Source organism: Emys orbicularis, chromosome 2, assembly GCF_028017835.1.
Source record: "Emys orbicularis isolate rEmyOrb1 chromosome 2, rEmyOrb1.hap1, whole genome shotgun sequence".
In the NCBI taxonomy this organism is placed as follows: Eukaryota; Metazoa; Chordata; order Testudines; family Emydidae; genus Emys; species Emys orbicularis.
In genome coordinates, this window is record NC_088684.1 from 251,017,874 (window position 1) to 251,032,134 (window position 14,261).

At 40.6% G+C, this 14,261-nt stretch overlaps 2 protein-coding genes across 2 annotated transcripts in view; both read right to left on the reverse strand.

The window, feature by feature from the left end:
- Positions 1-9,176, reverse strand: part of COL1A2 (collagen type I alpha 2 chain) — a 29,935-nt gene extending 20,759 nt beyond the window's left edge. The window contains exons 1-15 of the mRNA XM_065398456.1: positions 9,109-9,176; positions 8,701-8,799; positions 8,554-8,598; positions 8,350-8,448; positions 7,713-7,749; positions 7,490-7,597; positions 6,482-6,535; positions 6,251-6,349; positions 4,779-4,832; positions 3,910-4,008; positions 3,027-3,080; positions 2,258-2,311; positions 2,064-2,117; positions 1,512-1,565; positions 723-767 (exon numbers count right to left, since the gene is read on the reverse strand). Coding sequence (XP_065254528.1) covers positions 723-767; positions 1,512-1,565; positions 2,064-2,117; positions 2,258-2,311; positions 3,027-3,080; positions 3,910-4,008; positions 4,779-4,832; positions 6,251-6,349; positions 6,482-6,535; positions 7,490-7,597; positions 7,713-7,749; positions 8,350-8,448; positions 8,554-8,598; positions 8,701-8,799; positions 9,109-9,176 — 1,023 coding nt within the window. The remainder of the gene's footprint in view (positions 1-722; positions 768-1,511; positions 1,566-2,063; positions 2,118-2,257; positions 2,312-3,026; positions 3,081-3,909; positions 4,009-4,778; positions 4,833-6,250; positions 6,350-6,481; positions 6,536-7,489; positions 7,598-7,712; positions 7,750-8,349; positions 8,449-8,553; positions 8,599-8,700; positions 8,800-9,108) is intronic.
- Positions 9,177-9,269: 93 nt separating this feature from the next.
- Positions 9,270-14,261, reverse strand: part of LOC135873845 (collagen alpha-2(I) chain-like) — a 65,588-nt gene continuing 60,596 nt past the window's right edge. Inside the window, exons 11-15 of the mRNA XM_065398457.1 lie at positions 13,781-13,825; positions 13,415-13,468; positions 13,254-13,298; positions 10,997-11,050; positions 9,270-9,383 (exon numbers count right to left, since the gene is read on the reverse strand). Of these exons, the coding sequence (XP_065254529.1) occupies positions 9,270-9,383; positions 10,997-11,050; positions 13,254-13,298; positions 13,415-13,468; positions 13,781-13,825 (312 nt within the window). The remainder of the gene's footprint in view (positions 9,384-10,996; positions 11,051-13,253; positions 13,299-13,414; positions 13,469-13,780; positions 13,826-14,261) is intronic.

The window sequence follows — 14,261 nt, forward strand, 5'->3', positions numbered from 1 at the left end:
TTTTTAAAAGGAAAAAAGGCATCTCCCAGTTTCTAAGTGTTTTGAAGCCAACTGGATAGTTTTCTGATAAGCAGTTTAGGGACAACATAAATAAAATGTAAATTATGTCTCCCAATCAGAGCTTTTCCTGCATGGCAGGAGAACATAACTGCCATGAACTCTTTGCTTCTGCTAGTAGCCATATGGTCAAATTTTGAAAAGCAACTAGTTAAACAGGTGTTTAAAGAGCCAATGTCCAAAGCCAGAGCAGCCGTCTATGCCCACCACAGAAGTATAGTGTTTTGTCTACTTCTGAGCACGAGCAGGGGGATTCTGCATTACTTTGTGCAATGCAGAGAAGCCTCTGCAGCATCTCTTTACACTATCATGCTGGGGTTGGAGGTAAGGTAGGTTTGGAAGTGACTAGGTGTGTTGGGGGGGTCATGGCTTGTAGTTTAGTGCACAACATACCTAATCCATAGCACAAAGAAATCTATTGTTTTCACTGTGCTTTGGACCAGACCTTCTATGCATATGCAGAGGTCAAACATGACATGGGAGGGAGCAGCAGGCCATCCCCATTATTTTCCCACTACATGGGAGGATTAGCAGGCCCTGATGCATGCACTGGGGCTGAGAATTCTCATTCCTCCTGAGTTTATCAAGTCTTATTAGAAATGTACATAAATAAAGAAAACTTTATCAAGACAGAGTTTGAAAATGTACTATGAAGAGTAACTTACTCTTACACCAGCAGGACCGGGGAGGCCAAATTCACCTGGAATACCCTAGACAAAAGAGAAACATGGGTTAAGCTGATTTCTAAAGCAGGCTTGTCATGATTGCTGTGGTCTTACATTTGTTTTTTTAAATACTAGTTAGAAATACTTTTCAGTGCAACAACATATGACAAATATGGCACACCACCACCTGGTCTTTGGTGCACAAAGGTGGGTGAGGATGAAAGGGCACAGAGACCCTTTCCTCCCCAAACATGCAGCCAAACAGTATCCCATGGCACTGGCAGGTCTAGCTTTCAAACTTATGCAGACTCTGGAGGCCTGCTTCACCACTGAGTTACCCCAATTTTATGCCCATGTAATTCAGTAGATTTTAATGGAATTACACTGGCATAAAACTAGAATAATGCCGGAGGAACAGCAGACACTGAAGTTTTGGAATGGAAATTTTCTGTCAAATAATTTCCATTTATTGTCAGTCTATTTTTAAAGATATTCAACCTGGAATACATAGTGTAAATCAGATCAGGCTTGAAACGTCATAGCAGGGTTTGGCTTTGTTCATACTAGAACTCTGAAATAAGAAATACTCCTCAATTGCTAAGTGAGCCTCTTGATTTGTTGCCGCCTTTAATAATGAATTAGATAGAAACTTTGCATACAATATGGAACATTTTTCATTTTGGTAAATGGAGGATCTAAACTAGACTTCGTTTTTCTTCACCTTATGTATGAGTTTAATCACAGCACATCAACCGCCACTACTTGCAAACTACTGCTTGTGTTACTCACTCTGTCGCCTGGTTTACCAGCTTCACCAGCAGGGCCTGAGGGGCCTGGGAGACCCTAAATGAAAAGAAATACACATATGAATAAAGTTATTACCTGAAATACTGAATGCATTTCAGACTGTTACGGAAGAGCCTACACATCTTACAGTAAAGCAGCAGTAAGAGGCCAAGTTTAGAACGTGAAAGAACAAGGGACATGTTTTGCTTTCAGGGCCTGACTTAAAGCCCACTGAAAGACTTCAGATGATTTCAGTGGGCTTTTGATCAGGTCCTAAGCTATAAGAACAATTATGTAGTCCTACTGCATGGGAGTAAATATCTGGGCCCAAATATTTTTGACATTTATTCATACATTGAGTGTTTTGACACAGTTACACTGAAGAAGTCTAAATATTTGAGATTTCAGCTGGCTATATAGAGATCTACTAAGAAAGTTCTGAATGGGCGAAGGTGAGCTTACAAAGAACGGGAGAGTTAAATATTAACTATAGTGTTTGCTACTATGAATGATAAAATATATGGGATAATATTTGGCAAGTGAATATTTACTTACTTGGAAGCCAGGGGGGCCAGCTGGACCTTGTTCACCTTTTGCACCAGGATTGCCCTAGAAGGAATTAAAAAGAAAAATGCTTAACTAGGACCTGGAAATACAAGAGAAGGTTTTTCATATTGGAAGCCCTGTAATTTAACATTAAACCAAGAGCGTTCTGCAACTAGGTTTATGATGTAGAAGCTGTTACTTACAGCAATGCCAGGGGGACCTTGAGCACCATTGTTGCCATCAGGACCAGGAGCACCCTAAACACAGTATTGGAGAAAGATTTGATGACTCATTTATAAATCCCAGCTTTCCTGTCTTTCTGAATTACACACCTGTTCTGAAAGTATAGGGCCATAACAGCTTATTTTGTACCTGCAACTGGTCTAGTTAATAAGAGTCTTTATCCTGCTCAGATTTCTATCCATTTGTGTTTAATAGCTGCATTGTAAGAAGAGAGCAAAAGTGCTCACAATTGCATTGTGGGATGGCTATGGTTCTAGAACTAACTTGAAATCATGGGGTCAAATTCATCCCTGGTGAAACTTCCTTCAATGAAGTTATATGAATGAATTTGATCCATCAGCCTTAGAAAAAGAAAAGAGTTCTTGATGGCAGGATGTGGATGATAAGCAATACCTTCCACTGGAGATTTAGTAAATCTCATAAATAATATGAAGAAAACAGGATTTGAGGGATAAATTGGAAATGAATAAGCTTTCCTTTTCAGAATTGATTTATATAGGAAGGGATCTGATGTATGGGGCAAACCAAGCAGAGTAATTCACATTTAACATTAGTCCAATGTGTACTGATAGAAGGTTAGACACATGTTTACAGAGTGTTTTATTTCATCAGTTATTCTTTGGTTCACTTGCACAAACTAATGCTATCTTCTCTTTGCGGGGGGCTTGAATATATGTTATTGCTCTCCTACCTCCTATCTATATGTTACCAGATAAAATATACACATACCCGTGAGCCAGCAACACCAACATTGCCTCTGTCACCAGGTTTGCCAGGTTCACCCTATAGTAAATGGAGGGGACGGGGAGGGAGGGAGAAACACAAACAAATTAAACAAGTCATCATTTTGGAAACAGTTAAAATGCCAATCAAAGATTGTTATTTTCCATGCCACAAAGCTATTATCATGTTCCTTTATCCCTATATTTTCAAACCTTTTAACTGGATAGCTGAAGAGGTAGGAGAAAACATCTATACAATAGAAATAATTACCTTGTCCTTTTTTTCAAATCCCCATTCATCTATATTGGCAGGGCTCAGTTCTGCTCTCTGAGATGCTGTACATGGTGGCTTTCACTAGACAACACCATAAATCCAGGGGTTTGAGTGTAAAAATTACCTATCACACCTACGGGATTGATCCAAAACTCACTAAAGTCAATGGGAGTATTTCTGCTGGCTTCAATGGGCTTTAGATCAGACCGTATATATTCAGGCATATTCAGAAAGCTTTTGAAGGGCCAGACCCTGCAGTTCCTCTATAGTTGAAATGCATACAGAGGACCAATGTTTGTAGAACAATTAAATATAGAGATCAGCACTAAAATGAACATATATTGTAATATGCACTTAATCTGATAACAGTCTTAAACATTTTCTACTGGTTTGTTGAAAAAATATTGTTTCTATTTTGGGTTACTGCACAAATTACTAGAGAGACAAAAATGTCCTGATAGCATTAAATATACTATACTCAATAAATATGCTCAATAAATAACAATGTAAATGGCATGCAAGCAGATTCAAGTGCTTAACTATAATTATTATGAAGATAACTCTCTACCAAGAAGTAGGCTCACAGTGATATAAAGCTCTGCTCTATTGTACTTACATTGGGACCTTTTGGTCCAGGGAATCCAATGTTGCCAGGCTCGCCTCTTGCACCAGCTGGACCAGTTGGGCCAACTCTACCATCGGCACCAGGGAAACCCTAGAAAAATCAATCAGACTTTTGAATGCCTATTTTTTAATCGCTGGCCCATGGTTCAGTTTCTTTCTGTGATGTAAAGAAAAGAGTTACTTGTATGGGGAAACAGCAAACACCTAGGGCTAGTCTACACTAGGGCTAGTCTACACTACCCGCCCAGATTGGCGGGTAGAAATCGATCTCTCGGGGATCGATTTATCGCGTCTCATCTAGATGGATAAATCGATCCCCGAATCAACGCGCTTACTCCCACCTCATCAGGAGGAGTAAGCGCTGTTGACGGGAGAGCCACGGCCGCCGTCCTCACAGTGGGGTAAGTTGAATAGGATATGCCGAATTCAGCGATGCTATTCGCGTAGCTGAATTTGCGTATCTTAAATTGACCCCCCCCCCCCGTTAGTGTAGACCTAGCCCTAGTGTATATGGTTTACTTTTAAAAATTGGAGAGCATATCTGAATATACAGTCACTCTCAGTACATGTTTTCTCCTTTCTGTGACAATGGTAATCATATTTTTATTGTTACTTCACTTTTCGGGATTATGGGCCTGATCCAAAGCCCATGGAAAGGCTCCCATTGACCTCCATGGATTTTGGATCAGTCTCTTGAGCAATAAAATACATAACTGTAATGGATACTTTAAAATAGATCTCACTGACTTTAAACATAGTTGTGCTAAAGCTGAGCAATGTGATTTCAGCTTCCTAAATATAGCTATTAGTGGTGTTTTAATATATATTTGGAAAATATAATGAAAAGAAAAGAATACTTACAACGGGACCTTCCTTGCCAGCAGGGCCTGGGTTACCAGGTTGACCTGGAAGACCCTAAAACAGAAAGGTTTTATTGTCATGAAATTCATTCAGATCATAAAAAAAAAACACCAAAAAAACAAAAAAACAACCCCCCCCAGCTTTTTCTATATACTATCTAAATAAGTTGCAGTAAATAAGTCTTTATTTTCTATTGTTTGCACCAAAAACACATTAAAGCAGAACTCAATAATATATTCCCACACAGATTGAAAACAGTCATTTTAATTCCGTATACTGTATTTTATAATGTGTGCCACTTGGTTAAACTCATTTAGGCCCTAATCCTGCAAACATTCACAAATTTAAAGGTAAGTATGTGCATAAGTGTTTGAAGAATTGGGGGCTAATGGTTTATACATTCATTAGAAAGCTGACGGAGACAAATTTTACAGAGGGTGAATTAGAGAGAATAAAACCAGTGCCATGAAGGCAGTGACAGACTAGGGCCAGATCCTGCACCACTGAACTCAATGGGAGTTTTGCTACTGACTTTAATGAGAGCAGTATAGAGTTCTAGATAACCTATCAACTCATGTGAATTTATGGACAAGATTTATTGTTCTTTCAGTTAACATGACTAACAACATGGGCCAATGTGGCTTAGAGAAAACTGTAACAGACACACAAATTTGAACTATGATCATAATTACCACATTGTATAAGTAATAATTAAGGCTAAGATTTTGTCATGGTTATTTTTAGTATAAATCACATACAGTATAAGTCATGGGCAATAAACAAAAATTCACGGAAGCCGTGACCTGTCTGTGACTTTTGCTGCTGGAGCTCCATAGTGTCTCCTGCCACCATGGTGGCTGAGAACTGCAGGGTTCCCTCTCTTCCCTCCCTCCCTCCCATGCGTATGAGGCTGTCGTCTGTCACTGGAACCCTGAGGAAGGCCCCCTGAAGAGGTTGTCGGGGACGCTGAGGAGGCTATCACCCATTGCTGGAACCCTGCCGGGGCCACTCTGGCTGCCAGCTCCAGTCCCATGGCCTCAGAGGCTGAAGCAGAAAATGTCACTGAGGTCTCTGGAAGTCACAGATTCCGTATTCCATGACATAAACGTAGCCTTAGTAATAATCAGTGGAATCACCTTTGGGACAGGGACCATCTCTTTGTTCTGTGTTTGTACAGTGCCTAGCACAATGGGGTCCTGGTCCATGATTGGGGCCCTTAGTTGCTACCAAGATAGCACTATATAATAATAATTAATTTCATTAAATGTTTTGATGTTGTTTAATCATTTTGTTGAAGAAAGCACTCATAATACCAAGAGATCTGTATAATGACAGGCTGATGGAAATTTGCCAGTTATCCTCTGTGATAATGGACAAAAATATCCTCTCATTTTTGAATAGTTTTCTCCCACAAAATGTAAGTCATTTCCCTTTTTGCAATTCTCCAGCAAAGCTACTGAGTTCAGACTTACTCTTGGACCGAGGAGGCCAGGCTCACCAGGGCGACCAGAATCACCGCTAGGACCCCTAGCACCAGCGGGACCAGGAGCACCGCGGCTTCCAGCAGGTCCCTACCAAAAAAAAAAAAAATTAAAAAAAAAAATTAAAACCGAGGCAGAGATAATTAGCCATCATCCATATATATAACTAAAGAAATCCTGCATTACACTGCTTGACTAGAAGTAAATTGTATAAAAACTCACCATACCACCAGCTCTGCCATCAGATCCAGGGAGACCACGAGACCCAGGAACGCCCTACGAATAACAAACACAAAACAGATTAAGAATGGAAAAGAGATTAAGTCACTTGCTAAGGCAGAGTTTGCTAAAGCTCAGAATACAAACCAGAACTGCTGGTATCTCAGATGAGTCTGAATCTGAGCACCCTCAATTGTGGGGAAATCTGGATCCCAAGAGAGATCCAAACTTTGTGTTTTCCCAGAGCTCTAATGGGTTGAACCAGGACTTTTGGTCTGAGCACCCTCAGTGTTTGGTAAAATTCAACTCTGGATCTGGGGCCAGATTTTGGGGATGATCCTCTAATCTGATCCATGCAGGTGGGCCCTTGCACCCATGCAGAGCCTTACTGACTCCTGGCACGTTCCACATGAGTACAAGGAACTGCCCATGCAGCTCAGATTGCAATATCGGGGCCTTTCTGTCTATAGCCAATCACTAATCTTCATCTGAAACACATGTGGGATTAGCATTCCCTTTTCTTTCCTCTCCGGGTGAGCACCAGATCCTATGAGGGGCTGAGTGCCTCCTGCAGGAAGCTGGTCTTGCTCCCCTTCAGCTGGAGGTGCTATCAGCACCTTGTCAGAGATACTCCCAGCCTGGCAGGATCGAGTCTCTTGCTTTCGATTACATTTATGTGTATCAATGTGTTTTTAAAGGGCTAAGTGCATTTATGGGCCTCTAAAAACAATAAATATTTAACAAACAACAATAATTGAAACCAACCATAAACATATACTTTGAGGACAAGCATAATTTGCAGCATTAATATGTACTATGCGGAAATGGCTCAGATCACTGGATACAATATCTGTTCAATGGGCACATTCCAAGGGGGCTAGACTTAGCCGGAATAGTAAGGATAGCAGCATTAATGACTCTTCATTTCTTTATTTGTATTTGTCGTTCTAGCTTTGCTGTGTCATTTCCCTTCTTTTTTGCTTATGGCTGAAATGTGCAAGGAGAACCTACTCTTAGACCTGCTGGACCAGGAGCGCCGGTAGCACCAGCTTCACCAGTAGAGCCTCTCTTGCCTTCCTCACCATTTGGACCAGCGGGACCCGGTGCACCAGCAGCACCCTGTTTTAATGTGAATAGAGAAAAAGATCAGAATCTTACGCGACAGGCTACAGTAAAATCCATTCACTGAAACACGTTTCACGTGCTACCATACTCACAGGTTCACCCTTGTTACCAGTTTCTCCCTTGGATCCAGCAGGGCCAGGCTCACCCTAGATTCAAGCAAAGAGGTCACAGAATTAAACACCCTAAAAAAATACTTTCTTCCACCTGTGCAAGCTTTCTATGCAGCAAAGAACTATTCAATAATGTAATGGGGGTATCCTGCATCGTTCTATTTTGATAGACAATCAGGGGCCATTCCTGGTATGCGTCTGATGGATGTTTTTGGTTTAACACACATGGAACAATTCATAGAAAGCAATATGTTAAAAGATCATTTAAAATAACCTCAATTGACCTAAAGCATTCAGGGCCTGCTGCTCAGTTGGCTTTATACCAGCCGAGGGCCTGGCACTAAGACTGTTGTTGGATCTTTCTGCCTTACACAAGTTTGGATAGCATTAGTGTGCAAGAACTACTGAGCTTTATGGTCATCACACCGTAAGGATGTGCAACATATGAATTCTTAAGTCACAACAAGCCAAGAGGTGGCAAAACATGGAAGTGAGCTGCTATGTGTAACTTGAAATGCCTTGGAAAGAAAAACTAAAATGTTTGTCATTAAAGATAAAATATATCCAGCAGGTTTTACAAGTGTGGATACTTTGGCCATTATAAAATAGAGATATACTATAGACTATGCCACTTACAGCAAGTCCTCTAGCACCAGCTGCACCAGCTGGGCCAGCAGGTCCAGGAATACCACGAGGACCAGGCAAACCAGGAGCACCAGCAACACCAGGAAGACCCTGTTAAGCAAAAAAGAAAGAACGTAACAATCTCATTATCTTCTTTGTCACTTTAATTGAAACATGCTTTCTGAAGCAACTCAGCTTGAATTTAGAGATACTTACAGCTGCACCTTTAGCACCAGCAATGCCATTAGCACCAGGGTTGCCCTAATAAGAAAGACAAAAGGTATTGGTTAATATAATCTTCTGCTTACTCCCCCGAGCTCCAAGAATTCACATTTGCTGATAGCAAGATTGAAGCTAACTTACTGCAGGGCCAACGGGGCCAGAAGCACCAGGAAGTCCAGGCTCACCTCTTGGACCAGCAGGACCACTGGGACCGACAGCACCAGCAGCTCCAATATCCCCCTATTTGAGAAAATGGTATCAGACCTTTCATTTACAAGAACAGTGCAGTAGATATACCACAGCATGGTATCTTTCAGTATACACTATTAATACCACTGCAACCTGAGATTAATAATAAATGTCAGCATTTGTTATTGCTGTGTGAGATATGAAGAAACTGAGGCTATGTCTACACTATGAGCTGCGGTGTGATTCCCCAAGTCGTGTACATGTACTCGATGAAAGCTACCGTGAGTATAACTAGCACTGTAGCCATGGTAGCACGAGTAGTGACAGCAGAGGCATGGCTGAGCTGTGCAAAATACATACCCACTGGGGTTAGGTGGGTGGGTGTGCACTTGGTACTGCTCAGCTGTGCCTCCATTGCCTCTACCCATGCTACCGCAGCTACACTGCTATTTATACTTGTGCTAGCTCAACGAGAACTAACATGAGTGTACGTACACGATCCGGGGAATCACACTCCGAGGTCACGGTGTAGACATAGCCTTTTTACCTGTTTTCAGAGGCACTGAGCCTTGGAAGCCTATGTAGTTCCCATGGAAGTCAGTGGCTTTCATGGGAGCTGTGGGTCCCCAGCACCCCTGAAAAATGAGACCATATATTATTATCCAAGATCACACAGCAAGTCAATTATGGAACCATTCTGCACGGCTGCAAATAATGACACAAGGTGCAGGGCAACCGTGAATCGGTCTCAAAGTGCCTCCAAGCAAGGGATGGCCAATTTAATTTTTTTGCATCTGAACTTATAATAAGCTACTGGCAGGGTATCAATTACACCTTTTTATGGGATCTTACCTTTTTTTTTTTCAACGGTACATCAGAATTAGAGGCTATCTTAGCTGAGACAGAATCTTTAAAACTCAGCCCTTGGACCCATAATTGTTCTGATTACTTATGTATTCATAAACTGACTGCACAAACTCTCTGGTGTTACTGGATGCACTCTGGGTAAGGTTTTCTTTGGTTTCTAAAGCTATTGCCTGCATGCGTCCTCATCTTCAATACAGAGTTTCAGTTTGTAAAGACTAAGGATCCCAGCAAACAATTCTCCATCATTCTGATCTAAATATGAATCAAGATAGATTTGTCTGCTGGCACATGTAATCTTTGTGGGAAGCACATCTGTATTAAGGAGGAGGGTAGCACCAGCAAACTACTCTAGCTAATTCAAAATCAGTGTAGCCCTTGGCCTCTTGGCAAGTTGTCAATACAGCTCCCAAATGGGGCATAACTTGACTCACTGGCCTAAACCCTGCCATTCTTTCTCCATCAAAAAATCCCATTTTATTTAATGGGAGTTTTAACTCAATAAGAACTCCAAGATCTGACCTACAGCAAATGGATTATCTAACCTATAATCTGCAATGGGGACAAGTTATTTACTTGAGGGTTAAAGTGAAGCTATAATTATTTTTAATTGTAGATTCTTCATAGTAATTTTTGGAACTCAGGAAATAAGGAGCCTGATTCTCCACCAACCTGCACCTTGTGTAGTTTTTGATACCTGTGACAAGTGGGTGTAAAATGCTACCATGCTGATCTGGCATGTTTCACCTCCACTTGTCACAGGTATACATAACTGCACAAGGTGTGAAGTAGTGATGAACCAGGCTCTATATCTCCATAAGTGTCTTTATCTGTTCATTTCTTAGATTCAGATTTAATCTAATCTATTATTAACTATAGAGGAAATCTTGCTCTCAGGTCCAGAGTATGAGTCTCTTACTGGCATTTCTTCTAAAGATTATTCTGCATTCATTCTGCTCCGAGAAGTTCAGTTTATATCAATGCCAATGCGGCAATCAGTTTGAGTGCTGAATATGGAACAGATTTGTACCAAAGAGCCCTCAGCTGGACTTTACAATCCTGTATGCAATCAACATGTTTTATGTAATCCTTTTGGGCACATGCTCCCTATGATCATTTGGGGCAAACATTCCCTGTGATTATTTAGGAAAAAATAAATTAAAATAGTCTAGCTGTGCGGAAAAGCTGCCATATTTCAAAATATTGTTACTTATGTATATATGTAATAATATTTCCAAAAGATTGTAAGGGTTTTTCCTCATTCTGATCTGTAACAATAATGTTTGGTTTGAAAGCACTGCAGTGTCAGATGTGAGTGCACATTTTGCTGTGCATAAGAATTAGATGGTACATTTCACCTTCCTCTAAAAGAAGATATTCATACCTTGGCACCAGGAGCACCTGGAAAACCTGGAGGACCAGCAGTACCAATGGGGCCCTACAAAATGAAAGAGACAAAGTGTTTAGAGAGATTACTGAAAACACAGGCACCTTAGTTGCTGAAATAAATATATGGCAAAATACGAATGTATCTGATCAATTACTTATCAATACATCTTCTGAATCTCAGAAGTGACAAGATCAGCTTTCTATAAACAATTAGAAATAGGATTGATGCTGAATAATATTTGCATTGTGGGTTAAGACTTTATAAATGAGGGAAGACTCCTGTCTAAGAACCAAAACACATGACCAGGGCAGGAAAGTACAGGATGGGCAGAGGCAGCCATCTGCTGGTGCCAGGCAGGATGACTCACAGCAAACTACCACAACAAACAAAGGGGGAGCATGTTATTCTGGCCAGGAGCAGTGCACCAGCTACTCCTTGCTGCTGATGCTTATCAACTGTACACCCCACTGCACTAGGCATGTGTGTTGTGTAGGGCAACTGGCCAGCTGCTTGCACGGGAGAGGGAAAGGTTCCCTCAACTCTTTGCATTACCTTGCACTCTAGTGCCTGAAGCAACTCCCACTGAAGTCAATGTGAGTCCTTCCATTGACTTCAATAGGTGATGGATCTGGCCATAGGGCAGCAAAGGGCAGGATTTGACCCTAAGATGTGAATGGATTGTACAATAGTTACCATGATTACCTCCAAAAGGAAACCAGGATTTGTGGGTGGATGAGACAAAAGGCGACTTCACTTCCATTGTGATGAATAGGAGACAACTTATGCTCTGTAACTGTGGCAATCCACAGTAAGCACTAGTCACTGTGGGTTGCCTTACTTAAACAGTTATGCAGCACCTTAGCCATTCAACTGTTTCAATCTCTACTTCACTAAGTACAATACAGAACTGGGGTATGACCTGGCCATAGGGCCATAGGGTGGCAAACTGTATTATATTTGTGACGTAGACTCTCAGGATGATATTAACATAAACATCTTTATTCAACTAAAGTGGCTCTGTTTTTAAAAATGGAAAAAGCAAAGATATTTCAGCATTAACCTGCCGTTCCACTGGCCCTGTCATATCTAGATGCTGCTGTGAGACTTGATGCTTGGAATTATTATGGGACAAATATTCTGGCAGACAGAACCTAGACACAACAGGATGAGTTAGGGATAGCACTAAATCTCTTTGTTTTGGTGGATTTATAGCCTTCATTTATTTTGCTCTTCTTAACGACACAAAAAAGTGTTATTTTTTCTTAAATTATTAAGGGAAAGCATAACTATGATTCACCGATTATTGGTACTGTCATCATCTCATTCTGTTTCTATTGGGCTAAGACCTTCTCTCAATTACACTGGGGTAATTCATCAACAGCAACTACCCCCATTGATCCAAATGAAGTCAATGTGGTTTCCCAGTGTAACTGAGAGGAGAATTTGGTAGATTATTTCTATCCAATGTACTATATAACTGAAGGAACCACCGTGATCCTGCTTTTCTATGATTTTTAACCCAGAGGTAATAACCACAATGGTTGTATCTGCTAACATTAAAAAAACCCTGTACGATACGTATGCAATAAATGTATGCTAAAAATCCATATCAGAAGTAATATGCATGAAAAGTAGCCATTTGCTGAACTTCCATCATCTTGATGTTTGGAATGTTTTTAATTCTGAGAAGCATGGAGAATGGAAGCGGAAAAGCACTTGGGTTTTTTTTAAAGTAAGTCTCGAGGAGGATCAGACATTAAATCACCTACACGTTGAAATTTGGTATGCCAAAGTTAGTAATTCTGCACACACAGAGGTCTGATTTGGATTGTACATCAGTGTAAATCCAGAGTGATTTCACTTAAGTCAGCCACCAATTAGGATTTTACATCAGTAGTAACTCGTCTGAATTTGTTTCAGTGTGAGAAAATTGCCTTTGAAACAATTAAAATGGTCTGGTTTTGCCCTTGAAAAGTAAAATAAAATCCCAGCTGCCTGGTCCATTTGGTATATAAATGAGTAAATGAGAGTACAATTTGATCCTTTCAAATGTCAGGTATGTTCTACCAATGTTAATGTCTGAGAATCTCAGCAAGTGGTGACTGAAAATGACATTATACTTCATATTTTACTGACTCCCTGCTGGTTCACAGACAATCATAAACAGAAAATTCTGCATAATTCAGGAGATGGCTACAAGACCTAAAATAACACCACCCCTCTGCCCCAAATGACCAAAGTTGTAACTTACAGCAGGACCGGTGGGGCCAGCGCTGCCATCACTTCCACGAGCACCCTACAGGAGAAAAATATGAGAATTAACTTCTGACACAGGATTAAAGAATATCTACTGAAAAGGCACAGTAAATATGACTTATGGCAAGTAAAATATACAGATATGAAGTCACTTACAGTGGGTCCAGGAGAACCTACTCTTCCTCTTTCACCGGGGAGGCCACGAGCACCCTGGAAGAATACATTTAATTAGTTATTTTGTACATGTGTGGCAAAACATTCACTGAGCAAGACATGACTTCAAGTTTTGACTGAGCAAGTTTTGCCTCCATCACTGTATTAACATCCTTCAGAGGAATAGGTTTCAGATTTTAATTCTGATCAGGCAAAGAATGTCATTCCAGTTAAACATGCACTGTTATATTAGGATGACTGACTTTAACAAAATTGATCACAGTGATTGGCAAGCATTAGAAGAGTTAGCTGAGAAATATCCTACAGATTTAGTAATTTTCTACATTATGAACAATAACAAATACTCACAGCTTGTCCTGGGCTACCATTTTCACCATGGGCACCAGGTTCACCCTATTAACAATAAAAAAATTGTTCATCAGTTAGGCCTACATTACATTTCTAATGGACTGCTCAATGCCCCTACAGAGATTTTAAGGGCCTGATTTTACTCTTACTGATCTCAATGGGAATCATACCACTGTCCTCAGTAAGAGTATATCTGCCCCTAAAGTCCCTAACTTTACATATCTAACATGTAGAACATACTCATACAGTGAGTAAAAGACCAGATTTGATCAGTATTTTTCAGTAGGTTTTTTTTTGCCCCCCCCCCCCCCCCCCCTTATTTTTGCCTTAGGTCATGATTACAAATGTTGGGTCAGCCCACTCCATCTAATAGCCAGAAGTAAGTCATTCCCCCAGTGCTTTGTATCTTGAGGCAAGTGATCAGAGATATGTATGGGAGTCATCCAACTAAACACACCTTTTTCTGTCCTTTGACCACTAG